Raw genomic sequence first — 18,673 nt, 5'->3', positions numbered from 1 at the left:
GCTTTTTGGTGTGTGCATCGATGTCAACGAAAAAAAAAAAATATATATGCTAGAGAAAAAGTTTCTGCTTAAGGTACATATACATGTCAGCTTTTGAGTTGTGAGTAGCATTACAATAGCACATTAAAAATACATTTTTGGAGTTCAGAGACTTTATTGAAAATGTATCCATACACATAAGGACCTCCAAGACTTCCGGTGGGCTTTGTCACTGCCCATTGCAGAGAAGCACTTTCCAAGAATGCACAATTGCAACTTTGAGTTACACCTCTTCCAGACAATGATAGTTTGGCATTATTGTGAACATTAATTATGTGCCCTTCCCACAGTAGTCCGTTAGTACAGAATTAACTAAAATTGATTCTGCTTGGTCGGCCAAGTGTACAGCTTTTTTTCAAATTTACAGACCCAACTTTAATCAACCCATTAACTGCCCAGTTTAAGGGAAGGTTATGTGCATCTTTAAACAACATCCCAAACCCTGAAGGCCGACGCCAAACAAAAACATTACAGAGCTGTAGTTTGTCCTTGTGTGCATGAACAGGAAGGTTGCAGCATTTAAATAATAGCAGAAATAGACTAGTGTACTCAACAAGGTTTGTAAATTAAAACTGTAGATCACAAAGGAATATCAGATGGTCATGATTGTAAAATCAAAGAAGGTATGACAACACTCGCCACACAAAACAGTAAACCGATGTTGACTGTCTGGGGATTATCACAATAAAGCAACGCAGAGTGGGTCACAGGCAAAGGGACTGTATTGGATTTCATTGCTATGGCAGTGCTGGACAGAAACAATTAAATGATTTATAAATAAGCCACCAACTGTCTCTTGAATAGATGCTACTACAAAGTAAAAAGCAACAAAAGGTAAAATATACATATGACAAAAGAACCAACTTCGAGTGGTACTCAACAAGTAAGAGTTTGTCGTTGTAGCCTTTGAACCAATCTCTCCGAGATATCCCCTTGCTGGTTTGAGTGGACATACATTTAAGGCCAGATTCTTCTGATATTCCCTAGTCCCGTGCAGTATGTTGAAACCTTAGGCTTCCAGTTCCAAACCCAGGCCTAGCTTGTGGCCACCAGCGTTGATGTTCTTGCCATCAATCAGGCCAGACAGGGTGAGTTTTACACCTGCACAGGCAAGAGGAACCAACATTAGTTATTACAAGTGTAAAATTACTTTTCTCAACCACGGTGGGACTTCTGAGAATGAGAGTTGACAGGAAAAGGCTGGTAAGTGTTGCTATAAATTACTCTATTCTAGGTCAAGTCTTTCATAGTGCATTTGCTCAAAACTGATGTGTTGTGTGGAATAACTCCAGTGTGGAGCTTAAAGGTGTATACTAAAAAATAAAGAGGCATTCAACTATAGAACATAGACAAACATCCATCAACTGACAATGAACCTGTAGGAAACCACCTACCTGGTCTAAGAGTTTGGGTGTACCCAACACCAACAAGGCTATTGTTGTTTACTTTAGCCTATTGAGGAAAAAAACAAAAAATAAGTCATTTGGTGACAGTTTTTCGTTTTGCCTCATCCACACCATTCTGAAAGCCTCTGCTTCACTACTTACACTGACGGAGGCATCCTTGTCCAGCTGGTATTTGGCTGCAATACCAAAGCGAGTGCTATTGCTGCCAGCGGTCCAGGCCAGGTTGACTGCAGTCTCCAGCGTGTCGCTCACCTTCTGGTAGATGGAGCCTCCAAACTCAGCACCATCATTGCTTTAAAGATCATAAGCATAGTAGAGATCATGCTACAGGAAATATAATTTGGTATGTCTAGCTAAAGAGGAATACCATTTTTTCTGGGAACCACAATTTGTGATTGAGATACATTACTTAGCCAAGCAGACCTAAGAGAAATGGCAACTTGGAGCAGAAACCTGTGTCTTTCCTGTAGTAGTATTGCACAGTCAAGCCAGGGATCAATAGCTCCAAAACCAACTGGGATTGTTAACAAGCTTTAGTGAGGGAAAAATTCAAATTGTCAAGCCCCACACATTTTACAGTTATAGAGTCAGCTTTGGCTGAGAATTAATGCTCAACATCTTGTTGACAATGTTAAAATCAATGTGCTACATTTTCCCTGCAGCTTATTTACATAGTAAAAGACTTTTTATCATTCAGGAGGTTACTATATTTAATCAATTTGGAGCACACAACTTGGGCTACATTCAGACTGCAGGCCTTAATGCTCAATTCTGATTTATTGCCAGATCCAATTTTTCTTGACTAACTGTTCATCATTTTATAAATGTGGCCCCCATCAGTATTAACTGGGTTGTGCCTGAAAGTGACCCGTGTGCACAAAAGAGTAATACAACGCCACGTGTCACACCCTGTTTAAATGCTTATAGATATCAACTCCCTGGATGTTTTGAGAGAACCAAGGAGATATCATGTCATGCTATGAGCTACTGCTAGCTACTAGCCAATAGCTGGCAGTTGGGGGAGACATTTCCGTTACAGCCACATTAAAGGCTTTACACCATACAGCCCTCGGATGGGTTATAAAATAATATAAATTGATGAATTACAGCCATCATAGCTACATGTATAACTTTACAGTAACTCAGGAAAACTGTCATATGAGCCTTGAGTGCAGGGTGGCTCAGCAGGGGAGTCCCGTGGGTTTGCTTGCATTCATTATGCCTAATTAACCAACTCTGAATCTGGTTATTAGCGCATGTTACAACTTTTAAAACAATGATTTAAATAAGGACTATTTAAGTGTTCCAACTTGTAAGTTTATGTAACACAAAAAAATAAATAAATAAAGAGAAGATAAATTCTAGATCAAGTAAACAGAAGGTTTCATTCTGTCAGAGAATACAAGTGCAAACAGATTATAAAAATTCAAACCTCATGAGAAAGGTATTCAACTTACACATTAGTGTGCAACTGGAAGTCTCCCGTCTTGTAGCCAATGGCAAAGTTGTTCTGGGTCATCTTGGATTTGGCGGTGTCGAAGCTCATCTGGTAACCTGCAAGCCACCCCTCATAACCGACAACAGCAGCTCCGTGGATAGTGGGGCCAGCAAAGTCAAAGTCAACATCGCAGCCCATGTTAACGAACTCACGCTTGTAGGCAGTCTTAACTTTGCCACTCTTCTTGCTGTTGAGAAACACACCTTTTGGTTAAACCTTACGTGAAATCAAGTTTGTTTAGGCATAAAAAAGCTTTTCTTAAAGGGTCATCTTACATTTCCTGCAAAATATATAGCCTAAAAAACTAAAAACTTTAAATTTACAAATCAATAGCCATAATATTCTTGCATAATGTGTTACCATAACACACACCAAGTGCTCCACACTATGATACAAATTACATCACCTTGCAATTCAGTCAGAGACAACATTTTGTATTTTGGGCAGAAGTTGCGTTTTTAATCCACCTTGTACATTGTGTTAACTAGTCTTTTTAACAGTAGAACCGTAAGACAGCCGGCCAAAATTTCTGACATAATAGAAATCCATCCCATCGTTCAAGAGCCAGATTGTTCAGCAAAATTTTTGCCTAACAATCAGTTTGCATGAAATTTACCATGGCCAATTTTGATATCTATTGCTCATGTTCCCGGTTTTGATATGTTTGAAAATGTAACATACAAAACGTTATGTAAATGCGGCTTCATTTTATTAAAAAAAAAAAAAAAAAAGAATTATGTGGCAATACATTTAAAAATAAAAAAAACTTAAAAACTAGGAATGAACAAATCTTGTGGCACCCGTCCTCAAAGCCCCCCGGGATGTTGTGAAACCCACTTTTGGAAACAACTGCCATAGATTCATGAACCCCAGTGATAATTGGAAACATATGCCCTCAGCTCAAGTAGCAATATGAGATTGGGAAAACATTTTCTTACAAAAAGGGTGCATCGCTGAAACACCTTAAAAAAAAAAAAGTAGCAGACACTTCAACTATTTCACCAGCTTTGCTTTAATTTAGAACTTTTGACCAGCCCATTGCTGACCAGTCCGGTTTGCCGGACACTGCCTAAGAGCTGATGTTTACTTCCTAGGCTGAGCATTACACTGTATCCTTAAATATACATTTGTCTCAATGTGGCCACATAACTCAACTGCATCAACATTCCCACATGCAATATGAAAAAGCACATGCTTCCTCTGGGCCATGTACCAGCGGGGCACACTAGTAACATTTTTTTTTATTTTTTTTTTTATTCCTCAAATGTGCAAAACCCGACAGCCAATCACAGTAATGTGTTGCAACTGACTTGTTCCATATTGGGACTGGGGTCACATGGCCAGGAACTAGACTTATCATAAGCATGTACAGCACATATCAGGTTGCCAAAATGACTCATCTGGAGAAGCAAAGGCAGAGTTCAAGTAAAATTTATGTGAAACTAACTTTTCCATCAATTAATTAGTTCATTTTAACCATTATCTTACCCAGTGTTTGGTGAGAAGGTTGTGTCAAATGTCAATTTCAGTCCTTTGGCAATCTGTGAGAAAATGGAAAACGCAAAGCATTTGACATTAAAATAAATTAATGTTGCCCTGTCGTGACATTTACAATTGACACATGATAAATAACCAGGTGTAGAAAATTTATATTTTCCTAACCTGATCTTCAACAGTGATTTCTGTTCCCAAGGTGTTGTCAGTGTTCCACTTCTCAGTGAAGGTCAGGCCGTATTCTGACCTCTTGTATTTAGTTTCCAGAGTGCCTGCAACTTTGCTGGTATCAGTGTTGGAGGAACCAGTTGTTTTGAATTCCTGCAAGGGATAATTTTTTAGAAAAAGAAATTCCCAAGAAATGCTTTAAGACAAGTTACACTGAATGAAATAATTAATATAAACTTATTCAAAGATACTTGTGTTTAATTTATAGAGTTAAAAAAAAACTGGTCATTTTGATAAGTAGTATCCAGTAGCAAGACAACCATAACACACACACACACACACCACACACACACACACACACACACAACACACCACACACACACACACACACACACACACACACACCACACACACACACACACACACACACACACACACACACACACACACCCACACACACACACACACACACACACACACCACACACACAACACACACACACACACACCCACACACACACACCACCACACACACACACACACACACCTAAGAATAAAAAAGCAGTCACAGAAATGCAATGACTATGATAAGGTGAGATACTATTGTAGACTGTGTGTAATGATGCTAGTGCAAAAGTAAAAAAGTGATCAAGTGAAAAATTGAACAGTGTAGGGATTGAACAGTGCAGTAGATGTTCAGTCATTAAATGAAGAACTTTGCTGTGAATTTAACTTTCATGTTGCAATGTAACTTTGATGTGCTTCACATTAGTTACTATGAAGTGCGTTCTAGTTTCCTATTAGGATAAATAGATGACCTTACCACTCCACTGGCTGACTTTGTCTTGACATCAAGCTTCACCAAGCCAAATCCTGAAGAAAATATATATATTTCTTCTAAATAATTTCAAGCATGTCTACAATCTCAACTAGACTTGGCATTTTATACGTTTTAATAGAACAGTCCTACTTTGTCAAACCATAAGAAACCATACCATAGCCTTTGTTGAAGATGTCCTTGGCAGATTTGCCCAGGTCAGCATAGCAGGGAGGAACAGCCATTGTATCTGTAGATAGACGCAAAAAAACAATGCTCAAATTATTTTTCTGACTTAAAGTACATTTCCACCAGCTTGAGCCCAGTTAAAAAGAAACCCCAAATGATGTAACCTAAAAACATTTTTTATAGAATTCCACAATGAAATAACCAATTCACCTCCACTATGCATTAAGACATGTGACATATGCATAATGCCGATTTAACAGCTGCAAACGCAAGGTTGAAAAGGGAAACCGTTAGGTAGCAAGCAACTGTCTTTGTATGACAGGTCATCAATATTTGGACTTCAAGGCAGGTCTTGCTGTCTCTCAATTGTACCGCTCATGGACACATATGTACCGTATGGTTAAAGTATACAAAAGCGATGGATCTATGAATGCACTGTGAGAATAATTTGTGCGCAAATGACTTATGTAAAATACTGGCTGGTATAGAAGATGCATTATTTTTTTAAATTAAGAAAACAAGCCTGGTTGACATGAGGATGCCAATTGCGACAGTAGCTGTTCATCCTTTGGTTGCTACACCTGTTGAAGGAAAAGCTAATGACAAGATGCATTTAGCCCTTTCCTTGCCGCACAGGCTGTAACATTTGGGTCAGCTCATAATGTAAAACACTTTGCTGTAGGCTACATTCAAAGCCTCTCTAAAATGGGATGTGTTTCATGTTACCAATTTGAGGGTGCAAGTGCTGATATGTCCATTTTCACAAACTAGGATTTACTGAACACATTAATTGAACAGTTTGCACAGTGACAGCATACCAATGCTGCAAGTAGTCATAGCCATACATGACAGCTGATGGGCAAGGTTACTGAGCCAGAGAGGAGCCATTTTGCCGCACTGGAGTGACTAGTTAAGACCCGTCTCTTATTAAGGTAGTCCTTCAAGTAAATTGGCAGACACAGCTAGGCGTGGCAAGGCACATACCGGTGCCAGTTAGCGAGAAGAGTAAATTAACCAGTTCAAAAGGCATTATCAGCTAACGTTACCTCACTACTGCTAACTAGGCCGTAGGAAAGTTAAAGAAGTGATGGCAAACGTTCAAGTAATAAGTTGTGAATATTTTCTTGGCGTAAGTCTGCAGAACACCCGCCGTTTTATTAGCAGCATGTAACGTTTAACTGAAAGCACACATCCCCTGCTTTAACTTGACATGTGTCCGACGCATGCCAAGTGCAGCTAGCTTAGCTAACTTTGTTAGCCTGCAAAGTACCGGTGTGTATTAAAAAACCCTAAAACACTACTTCTCGCTTGTTATGGAGATGAATAACAGTGTCAGGCGGAATAAATAGCTCTCTTACCAGTAGCGGATGGTGCTAACGGTAAACAAAAGTTGACTTTGTTAGAGATGTTCCTAACACCGCACGGCCAAAGCAGGCGTCACCGGTAGAAGGGCGAGCTGAAGGAGACTGCACTGCAATAAAATCCAGACCTATCACATCCAGGCTCAGGACCCGGAACGGCCACATATGTGCCTGAGTAAAAAGGTTTCCCATCAAGCCATGGTTGCGAAATTTTATCTTAAAAAAAAGAATTGTGTAGGCCTAAGCCATGTTTCTTGTTGTTTAATGACCCCTGGCTCTAAATGTTATCTCTTATGTTGACTTTGGCAAATAACGTTCCTTAAAAATGAGCATTTTTTTAAACATTTGTATTGTATTGATTTGTATTATATATTAATGTTTTTGTCTAAGCACCAAAGCAAATTCCTTGTACTCGGCAATGAACCGGATTCTACGGATAAAAACTAGGACAAAAAACTAAATTATTAAACATTAATATTAAAACAATAATTATTGAATATGTGAGCTGAACCACATATTCAATAATTTTTTATTGTTATTGTTTATTAATTTTAATTAGTTTTTCTGTGGCAATAGTTAAAGGCACAATATAATGCGTGAAGTTATTTACCATAACTAACAGTGGATTTCTCTTTAAATAGATTTAATGTGTTATTCTACTTTTTCTAAAGAGGCCTACTTTTATAACTATGCATAACAATGCACTGAGTAAAATTAAGAGTTAATTTGCAAAAAGAGATACAAGCCACACCCCAAATCAATAAACTAACACTGTGAGTGCACAATAAAAAAAAAAATCAAAATTCATAAAACAGGGATGTTTTTGCAAATTCCCCCTTCAAATGTTTGCAACTTTACGAAGCAGGTGGAATAAAATGGTTTTGTACTTCTCTATGCAAATTTATCTTTATTCAGTTACAAATGACTTTCAATGACTTATTCGCCAAACATGCAATTACTGTACATTTTTTTTAATTACAAGAGTAGCCTATATGGTATATACAGAAAAAGAAAACCCAAAACACGTGGCTAGTAGGCTATATAATATGATTTTATAAACATCCTGAAAATAGGTAGGAAAAGTATAGGAAAACCAGGATCGTATTGTGAATGTATGCCTAATAAGTGAGAGCAGTAAACCCAAGTATACGGCTATTGGAGATACGCTTAAAGACTTCCAAAGCCCTGTTGTAAAAATGAATCTGTCAAAATTAAAATGAGCAAGGAAGAGCAAATCATTTTTCCAAGCAAGCAAAAATGAAACCAGTTTGGAAGAAAAAATAAGTGACAATTAAAGGGTACCATTTTGACTTGGTGAGACACCAACAAAATGGTCTTCAGAAAATACTGAACGTCTGGGATAAGGTATCTTAATATTTCCCCTTTGTCTGTTGCTTTAACCACATAACTTCATATTCCTTCCATATCACACATGGCACTTTTCTAGTCTTAACTACTACTCAAAGCAATATAAAGACTACAGGCCCAATTCACTAACACATTCATGCACTGGTGGCTGAGGCTTTCATACAAGGTGCCACCTGCTCGTCAGATAAACATACATGCACATTCAAACACCAGTGGGCAGTATTGGTAGTAATTTGGGGTCTTGCTATTGACACTTCAACCTGTAAACCTTATTAGACATCTGGGTAAAGAAGAACACACAGATGAATGTTTCCATTTTTGATTCATTTTAAATATGTTTCAGTTCATCACTGGTATATATTTTAATATTAAATGGATTACTTTAGCAAGCTTGTGTATTACATTAAATGGTTTAAATTGTTTAGTTACCTCGTCTGAGGTTTTTCTCATGCACTTGGCATATCTGTTACGTCCCCTTTTTAAACGGATTTTATGAGCGACATTAAATAACATTAACATGACCACTTTTACAAAACTAAACTGTATTATAGCTTTGTGATCAAAGACATGCTGTTGTTATTGCCGATATGTCAACTTTTGTCTGCTCTAAGATTTAACACCTGTTCATAACGTGTAGCCTGTTCAGTAGCTGCAGTCAACAACAGTGAGTTATTTTAAGCCAAGAAAGAGGGGCTGGAAATCGTGAAGAGAGGCCCGTGAGTTTGCAGTGTGTTTAGCAATTGTTGCCGTAATTCTAAGCCAATAAAGTATGTTCAGTCCGTCGAAAAGAAAAGCAAAGAAAGTAACTGTCAGTCGGGTGGAGAGGACAGCGAGGTTGTGGGGCATTTAGCGGTTCCTAACATAATTCTATGTGTTTCGGGTAGAGAGCATGAGCACAGGTTTTTATGACTGTCAATACAGCGAGCATCCAACGATAGCTACTCTGCTGTGCTGTGAAGTAATGTCTGTCTATATAAGACAAGTGTCTAGCAACATTGTTGTGGATGCTGGGGTCTCAGACTGAACCTATGCACAGAACCTCTGTGAACTTCAAGTCTGGGGAGGAGGGGCTGGGAGAGACGACTTTCTCCAGTATTTTGAATTTGGAGTGCAGTAACTATTTTAAACGCTAGCTGTCAGTATTTCATATTTCACCTTCAAGGTTTGTAAATGGAGTTTGCAATCATAGCTTAAGGATGCTATTGAAAATTTAGGCCCAGGTCAGTATTTGTTTGAAATGTTTTGCAGCTATGTAGAGAAATATAACAAAGGAGAAGTGTAAACCCTTTTAAAAAACTAAAAAAGATGTAAAAGCTTTAACTTATTTAAAACCAAAGAACATATGACACGTTGCAGCAGTGTCATTTAAAAGTCCAGTCATAGATGGATGGGTAAGATGTAGGGGTAACAGTTACAGGTTTTGCTGATGCTGAGCCAACATGCTATATGTTACATCCTCATCTCTTGCTTCAACCTGTTGCACAACAGAAGGAAATGACAATTAGGAAAAACAATCAAAGATAAACCAGACTAAGAGCATTGCATCTCCTAAAATTTACCCTTTTGGGAGTTTGTTGTCCTACAATAACCACAGAGCTGTACGTCCCATCCAGCTCACTCTTTTCATCTGACCTCTGGGAGAGAAAGAAGAGACAATTATTATCCATTTGTTTTGCTTCATTCAATTACAAAAGTATGATGAAATAATAAATGCAATTGGAGTGTACTTATGTGTCTTTTTCTGTACTTGTATTGTCTAATGCAAGTTGTAATTTTACTGGTTTAGGGCTACCTTGTCTGAAGTTTTTCCCATGTGCCTAACATTGCAGTATGTTGCTTCCTCTTCAGTCTGATCAAGGAGCAAACCAAATGTTATTCAAATAAAAGCTATTACCATTTCATTAGACTAGATCAGGTTACACATCAACATAACAACCTTGGTTAAAATGGTAAGTATGAACCATTTCATAATAATTGTAATAATAATAAATAATAGATTTTATATAGCACTTTTAAAAGGAACTCAAATGCCCTATACATATTAACAAAGTTAGAAACAGTAAAGCCATACAAATATACAACAATATAACTACAACAATGTGAAGTAAATTACAAGATTATAAAGTCAATTTAAATAGGTGGGTTTTGAGTGCGGTTTTGACTACCTGAGGGAGAGAGTTACAGAGAGAGGGGGTAGCAATGGAGGCTTGTCCCCCAAGGTCCAGTGCCTGGAGATAAAGTAAATATTTGAGAGGGATTACCATACAAGTTTACTAGTAAAAGTTTCCAAAGAAAATATGAATAATTATGGAGAGGGTCTTCCTTAAAAAAAAAGGAAATGAATAGATCAGCTACAGCTACAATCATTTTCATAGATTTCCTTAAATAGCCAGGAGTTTTTTTTTCTTTTTCTTAAGAGTACTGTGCATCACGTCCTCTGTGTTGAAGGAGCACATAACAGAACATATTCCTGTATTTATGATCACAGAGGTTCTCAATTGTGTTTCTATCCATAATGCATACTCCTTATCTTACCGTTGTTGTAGCAGATGAATCTGCTCTGGTCTGTTCTAAAAGTGAAGCAATGACAACGTGACTATCAATGCTCATGACAATAATGCACAATAATCTACATTTATAGTAAGCATATTTAGGAATTACAAACATATTTGGTATGAACTGGATTAATCAGCATTTACTTACTGTGTCTTTTCAACATGAGCCAGATGAGCAAGAGCACCATTACAATGAAGATCAGCAAACTCAAAGGGATGAGGAAGTGCTTTAGATGATCGAAAGCACTGCAAAACACATTTTAAGCACACAATACAAATAAAATAAACATACTTGTTTAAACAGTTTACCAATGTAGTTGCATGCAAAAGTGAAAGCTTCTAACCTGACAGGCTCAGGTGATGAGGTGGTTAAATGGCTTCTTGTTGCAAGGGGGGCTTTAATGCAAAACAAGACAATGATAAGTAGAGTAAAACAACAATATTGATTCCTAATATCTCTTCTATGTTAAATCAAATAACTCATCAAATAATTTACTTATAAAAGTAGTAGTATTGTAGTATTTATTAGTGGTAGGCACTAGTGGTCTCTCTCCAACAGTTACGTGTACTGGCATCTGTAAGTCTCCTTTGGCACACCAATACCAGCTGCTGCTCTCTGTCCTCAGTCCACTCATAGTCACAGTAAAAACACTGGGCCCCCCTTCACTGATGGTCACTTTTGTTCCATCTATTGATCCAGACGACCTCGTCACACAGGAGCTGCCCAGCCTGCACCACTTCATTTCTCCAGTGTTAATATAGTAACAATTGATGGTTATATTATCTCCATTAAACGTTGTAATCTCCTGGTGATCCGCATAGAGATGTGATGTATCTTAATGGAAAAATAAATTGAATAGGAAATTGTAGGTTGCTTAATAACTTGTAGACATAGGTGATGCTTTAAATATGTTTTGCATTTGTACAGTGGTTACATTGGGCAGATACATTATCCCTTTCAATTTAGCATGCATTCTTACTTTTGACTCACAAAGTACATAAGGAAATAACTACTCTTTGTTGCAAAATTTAAAAACCTGCTGAGTGTTTTTCTAAACAAATTCTTAAAATGTCACAATGGTTTTGAAATGTGCAGAAAGATGCTTTAAGGGCTCTTACCTCTGGTGACAGAAAGGTAAAAATACGCTTTGACATCTGCCCCTCCAATAATCTCCACAGCACACCAATAATCAGTATCCTTATCTGTCAGATTATGAATAGTCACGGTGAAGATACTTCGGGTTTTGTCGTCAGAGATCAAAAACCTTCCTGAACTTTGTTGGTTTGTTTTGATTATATAGGAGCAGGAGTGCCAATAATATCCTTTACATAAGTATTTTACATGGTTTGTGTATTGTACACCATAGAGACACGGGATAGAGATTGAACTTCCAGCCTTCACTGACACTTTACTGACTGTAGTTATGCTGTGAATTCCTGCAACAAGTACAATTAAAAAGGTTATATTCATATACAATAATTTTTCTTCATACAACCTGCCTACTGTTATATAATATATAACTGTCGCTATTATTTTACACATTAGGCCAACGTATTCTTCAAAACGTATACAAAACTGATGGACATTACTTGTCAAACTGTTAGTTATTATTATCATCAACTTTTGACATAACTATTAGAAGGAAACAATACATGCACAGTTAAAATGATTCCTGTCACTGACCTGTGAGTCCAGTGAGGAGGAGAAGAAAGTGAACAGCCATGTTGGTGATTGAGCAGACAGAACTACATGAACCAGCACAATGCAAGACTGATAATCTACTTCCTAATCTTGCTAATTATGCAATATAAGGAAGTTGCCTTACATTGGTTAGTTAGATTATGTATGTACTGTGCAGCAAGAGCATACTTCCCCAATTTAGTTTACTTGAGTATCAGTGTAAAGTCCCCCATTTCCAAAGAAAAGATCAGCACTCCTGGTCTATGGACTGAATTATGTTCATTTATTTAAAATATTGCAATCATAACATTGTATGATCAATACGATCATGATTTTTTTCAGATAGCTAAATCAAATAATGAAAACATCATAGACACAGACTTATGCTTATTGTTTCCCCCAATGGTTTCAGATCAGTTTTTTTGCAAATGAAATTAGACAGGCATAGACGAAAAATGTCCAAAGTAGTTTTGCAAATATAAGGGTAAGAAAATAGGTGTAACAGCTACAAATGAAAAAAGAGAAGGAAGAAATGACTGCACAACCAAATGACAACATCAGGCAACACCTTGTAACAGTGTAGTCTCAAAAACAGTCAAAAAATGTATGGTTTTATTATATCCATTAAACCTTGTAATGTCCTGATGTTGGTTTGTTTTGACTATATAGGAGCAGGACCACCAATAATTTCCTTTACACAAGTATTCCACATGGTTTATGTATTGTAAGCAATAGAGACATGATAGAGATTGAACTTCCAGCCCTGACACTTACACTACACTACACTGTAGTTATGCTGTGAAATCCTGCAACAAGAGCAAATACAGCATTTGACTGCATATATAGTTATCAATATTCCTCTAACACTTCTCGACATTAGAATTTGAAGACAATTGAAAAATTACCGAATTGACATAACCAGCTCACACATAAGACCAAAAACATCTGTAAACTCTGAGATGAACAGCCGTGTCGGTAGTGAGCAAAGTTCAACAAAACCACCTGGCAGTCTAATTTTGTATTTCCTGGTATTCATAAACGTGCACTTGCAACTGTTGAAATGTATCTTCCTCTTTCTTTTATTGCAGTTATGTCAATTTGGTGTGATGATGAAGTACTTAATTATGCAGCTACATTTTGCTTTCATTATGTGAGCATATTAAACCTGAGTTACAAAGTGCTTTACATTGACAGAAAAAAAACAAGTAAAAAAGAAAATGATTGAGATAAAAATTAATAGCTATCATGTATAATTTAAAATTTTCTTTTTTATTTGCACAATAATAGATTGTCACTTTACACAGAATCAAAATTCATAAATTTCATTAATTTCATACAGTAAATAAGTCAGCTGTTTTTTTAATTGTGCCCAATATTATACCACACCCTGTGGATGCTATTGTATCGAACACTACATGTACTGGAGAGTATTGATTTCAAAAATCTGATAACCCTATGTAATTGCATAATGTAGAGGACTTTGTTAAAGCCAGTGAGTGGAAGAGGTTTAGGGATGAAAATTAATAAATGTCCTCCCAGGATCATGATTGTCTTCAAAGGCAAGATGTCAACTCGGTGGGTGGAAAAGCTGTAAAAAGACACAACGGGTTTTACTCACAAAGTCACTTCTAGTAAATTTGAGTGACCTCAAATCTTGGTCAATATTCCAACTGTTGCTCTCACTTAATGTGTCAAATTGACAGAGACACATTTCCACATTACACCTTTAACTTTGGAGACATAGCATGTGAGTGTGGGGGAAAAAAACTATTTGATCAAATTTTTCAACATGTATCATGACTTTGCGTAAACATACACGCTGACTTTCTTAAGCCAAGTGGCGTGTTATCTATATGCAATTTGAGCTATCTGAGTGTAGGTCTATGTTGTTTACCGTGGGTGTGAACATACACGCCCATTGGCGTGTTGTTGCCGTATTGCCGTGTTAGAACGTGCAAGAAGAAAGCTCCGGTTGGGTTTAGGAAAAGAAGAAAGCGACGATTGAGTTCAAGAAAAGAAGAACGATGTAAGGTTTAGGAAAAGAACAATGGGTTTGTCTTTAAGGAAATGCCATACGCAGGTCAGAATCCCTGCTATCCTGGGTGAAAGTCCTGTGTTTTACCCATCCACCACCCTAACCAACCTCCCTTTGTGAATGTTTGCCCTTTCATACTACTCACTACGGCCTAAATTCACACACAATCGTAAGGTAATGTGAGTCAATGGAGGCCAAACGGCGTCAATAAACATGCTAAAAAGTGGGTATGCGTCTGGATAACACACTAATAATGGCAGACAAATTGGTGCGTCATACATACGCCATTTAGTGATGAGTGAAAGGAGTCTGCATTTTTCAACATTATTTAATACGCTGCATGTGTGCAGGTTTGCAGAAAATTACATTGGTGACTGACATTCCCTAAATTGTACAAGTCTCCAATATAGACTGTTGGGTTGATTGGGTTTATCCAAAATGTTGTGCGATACTACTAATGAAGCGTACATCGGAATGATTTCTTACTTGCTTGATTAAAGTCCTCCCATCTTTTCTGCTCATTAGCACTTATTATGTTTCACTGTGCTGTAGATCACACTTCCATCTACTGGTTCAGTCTAATGACAGAAAACAAGCACAGAAAAGAGAATGCTGAGATAGTTATAGACCAATCATAACAACAATATTGCATTTGAGTTGACATATTGAGATGCCTATATGAGTTTGAAATAAATGACTTACCAATTGTCGCACACTATCCTTTATTACAATGGTACTGTATGTCACACTCTCTTTGGGTAGATTGTTCTGCTGGATGAGATTCACAGTCAGCATGATATAATTTCAGTGGAAAAACAAACATACAAATGTAGGCAAATGAATTCTAAGGCACTGCTCTTTTACTACTGTGGTAAACAAAACAAGATGTTCTCCTCTTGTTCACCTTCTGCTGGGCCTATATGTTGATTATGAACGACAGCATAATGTAATATGTAAACACAGTTGTTTTCCACACACAGCCTACTATGTTTACCCTACTTTAGTGTGTGACTTTAGTGTGTTAAGAGCAGCACAGAATCTGCAGGAATAGAAGAAACATTATCACTGCAATTTATTTATTTTAAATTTGATGCCATTGAATTTGATGTTTTTTTAAAACCGGATTTACTGACCAGGATTAGGATTTGAGCCTAAATTGTAGCTGCAACTGTTTTTTTGCCAGGGTGATATATTGTACTGTGATTGCTATTACCGAAAATGATAACTTCATAGTATTTCAATAGCATCACAGCATCACATTATAAATGTTTTCCTCTTTGTTGACCCTCTAGTGTCACAGAATCTGATGGGGCACAGCTGTTGTAGTACAATTAGTTTACACACAGCATTGAGCAGCAAGTACTTTTTTAGGGACTTATTTGCACTAGATTCTAATTCTGCTGATCTAGATCTAGTCATTTAAAGACATCAATTCACACTCAGTGTAGTTCACTTAGACACATGGTATATTATACACTTGACTGGTCATGTTCCTTTCAATGCTTTTTACTTCATATGTTGTTGTATGATCAGTCCACATTTGGACACACTATAAAATGTTTTATTTACCAACTAAAAAGCAAATATGCCAGTGAGGAAGATGACCATATACAGTATTTATTACCATACTAATAATGAGAAACACAAGGCTATATCTTACCACAGTGATGTCAGACCCCTCCAGCTTGGTCTTATCTAAAACACATGGATTTGTAAAGATGTTTTAAAATAATAATAATAATAATAATATTAATAAATAATCATAATAATAAATATTCCTGAATTGCTTTTAGAAGAGTTTACAACAGATTTACTACCTTTTATCATCATCCTCCATCCAAAAAAGGCAGCGGGAACAACCAACAGCAGTAAGACGAGGGTGGTGCTGAGAATCGTCACAATAGTGGAACTAGTAGATGTAGATCAGAGGTACATTTAATTTTAAAAAGAGGGGGGAACATTTTTGCAAAAAGTATAATGTCTGAGATTAGCTTATGCATACATTCTTCTTTTATATGTTTCTTTATAAAACCAAACCTTTTGTGTTCATCTTGCAAGTTCTCTCCGCCTGCCCTGTTTATAGTGGAGTTTGTGGGCTGAGCTGTATGTGGCTCTGCATTTGTAAGCAGGGAGGAATGCTGGGTGGTTGGAAGTCTCCCTGTCAAGTCTGAGTAAATAAATGTGAAAAATCAGGTAAATATCAATATATTGTTACATTGTATATTATGACATTACATTAAAATGCATTTCCCCGATTTTCAAGGTAAAGGGCATTAATATATTCTATTCTGCAAGATTAATTGGAATTGTTTCGGGGATTGATTGGTGTTACCTTTGTTGTGCCCGCTTAATGACTTCATTTATTTGATAGGTTGTTAATTCATGAAAATAAAGAATGCCAAGTATCTTACTTGCTGTATTGGGCAATGTAGTTGTAGTAGTTGTTGTTGATTCATGAACAGTTACATGCACTGGCATCTGAAAGTCTCCGTTGTTGCACCAATACCAGCCACTGCTCTCTGTCTTTAGTTCCATCAAAGTCACAGTGAAACCATTTGGAACACTGTCATTGATGGTCACTGTTGTTCCATCTATTGATCCAGTCTGATCTGACACACAGGTGCCGCCCAGCCTGCACCACTGTGTTATTTTTGGATCTTTGCAGTGGCACCTGACAGTCACACTTCTTCCTTCAAATGCTATAATTTCCTGATGGTCCACGTACAGACTTGGCATACCTTGAAAAAAAGCACAATACAAAATAAACCATGGTCTGACTGTATTATCTGAGAAATTTGAGTGAAACTCTGTTTTTCCACCAAGTAGTTCACAGAAAGGATTTCAAGTGTGTTTAAAACATTTAATGGATTTTACCTGTGGTGACTGACAGCTCAAAATGTTGTTTAACATCCCAAAATCCTTTCTCCACAGCACACCAGTAACTACCGCCATCATCCGTCAGATCATTCATTTTCACAATGAATGTTCTTTGGTTTATGTCATCATAGATTGAAAACTTTCCAGAGTTATATGGCTGATTTGTTGTAACAGCATATGAGCAGGTGTGCCATGTATTCCCTTTACACAAGTATTTCACGTGGTTTTTGTCGCCCAACTCATAGAGACATGGGATGGAGATGGAGCCTCCGGCCTTGACTGATGCTTTACTCACTGTAACAATTTTACTGTGAATTCCTGACAAAACAACAGCAGACACTTATTTTACAGTAGTGCATTCAAATGCATTGTGTATATCACATTCAGTCACAGGCTACTCAGTGATTTAGCTACACAACACATTTAGGCTATTACATTTAGTCTCCTGACCTGTTTTTTTTATTAAAGAACACAATTAAGGGTAATTATTAGCTTAGTGGCTTGTTGTCACTTAAGATTCAAATTGTATTACTCCACAGCAACATATCAGTACCAACAATCTTTTAATTATAAACCTGGCTTTTATTTATGCACATCGTTCTTATTAAGGCTTGACCTACCTATGAGTCCGGCGAGTATTAGGTGAGGCACATATAAAGACAACATGCCTGCCACAATGTCATGAGTGAATGAGCGCTTTCAATATCATGGTGGGTAATTCTAACTGGGTCACTTCCTCATTTACGACGCTGTTCATGTTCTACTGCCAATAGCCCACGTTCACACCGCAAGTCTTAATGCTTAATTTGGATTTTTTGCTCAGAAACGATATCATATATATTTTTCTTTGTCTGTTCACATTACCTTTTAAAATGTGGCCTGTGTCAGATTCCAGTGCGAACTGTTTTGCGGTTTCAAACAATAACAATGACAGACGCAGCATGCTGTCACACTAAAGTTAGGGAGGTTATGCAGAAAGTAAGTATTTTTGCTTTTATTTCAAAATGTTTGTGTAATGGAAGCCATAACATTAATGAGCAGGTGCTGTGGAGGAGAAGAATGAAGAGAAAGAGAGCCAAATTGGCTATTTTGGAAAATTCACTACAGATGTCTGTGTGGATGCAGAGACAAAGCCAGGAGGTACATGTCATAGGTAGTTATTAGGTTTTATTTACTTCCTTTGCAG

At 37.2% G+C, this 18,673-nt stretch overlaps 3 protein-coding genes across 4 annotated transcripts; all 3 read right to left on the bottom strand.

Annotated features, from left to right (window-relative positions):
* Positions 1-134: 134 nt before the first annotated feature.
* Positions 135-7,159, bottom strand: vdac2 (voltage-dependent anion channel 2). The gene is made up of 9 exons (XM_032541236.1): positions 6,969-7,159; positions 5,600-5,671; positions 5,428-5,477; positions 4,606-4,758; positions 4,432-4,484; positions 2,903-3,130; positions 1,587-1,737; positions 1,434-1,491; positions 135-1,140 (listed from the first exon to the last, which is right to left on the bottom strand). The coding sequence occupies exons 2-9, from the start codon at positions 5,664-5,666 to the stop codon at positions 1,049-1,051; spliced, it is 852 nt and encodes a 283-aa protein (XP_032397127.1). The 5' UTR covers positions 5,667-5,671; positions 6,969-7,159; the 3' UTR covers positions 135-1,048.
* A 705-nt stretch (positions 7,160-7,864) lies between these two features.
* On the bottom strand, positions 7,865-12,618 carry LOC116705473 (uncharacterized). The gene is made up of 10 exons (XM_032541675.1): positions 12,579-12,618; positions 12,014-12,331; positions 11,391-11,729; positions 11,239-11,290; positions 11,043-11,140; positions 10,875-10,909; positions 10,505-10,567; positions 10,132-10,188; positions 9,899-9,973; positions 7,865-9,813 (listed from the first exon to the last, which is right to left on the bottom strand). Exons 1-10 carry the CDS (start codon positions 12,616-12,618, stop codon positions 9,751-9,753), a joined length of 1,140 nt encoding a protein of 379 aa, XP_032397566.1. The 3' UTR covers positions 7,865-9,750.
* A 323-nt stretch (positions 12,619-12,941) lies between these two features.
* LOC116705197 (polymeric immunoglobulin receptor) lies at positions 12,942-18,356 on the bottom strand. 2 transcript variants are annotated; one of them, XM_032541148.1, is made up of 9 exons: positions 18,108-18,356; positions 17,485-17,805; positions 17,022-17,348; positions 16,648-16,777; positions 16,425-16,519; positions 16,271-16,305; positions 15,313-15,378; positions 15,097-15,188; positions 12,942-14,163 (listed from the first exon to the last, which is right to left on the bottom strand). In XM_032541148.1, exons 1-8 carry the CDS (start codon positions 18,151-18,153, stop codon positions 15,132-15,134), a joined length of 1,077 nt encoding a protein of 358 aa, XP_032397039.1. In that variant the 5' UTR covers positions 18,154-18,356; the 3' UTR covers positions 12,942-14,163; positions 15,097-15,131. The 2 variants fall into 2 exon arrangements, with proteins under 2 accessions (XP_032397039.1, XP_032397040.1); XM_032541149.1 differs by having other exon boundaries at positions 16,428-16,519; positions 18,108-18,354.
* Positions 18,357-18,673: the final 317 nt, after the last annotated feature.

Source organism: Etheostoma spectabile, chromosome 17 (assembly GCF_008692095.1).
Source record: "Etheostoma spectabile isolate EspeVRDwgs_2016 chromosome 17, UIUC_Espe_1.0, whole genome shotgun sequence".
Taxonomy (NCBI): domain Eukaryota; kingdom Metazoa; phylum Chordata; class Actinopteri; order Perciformes; family Percidae; genus Etheostoma; species Etheostoma spectabile.
This window is presented reverse-complemented; position numbering and strand designations above follow the sequence as displayed.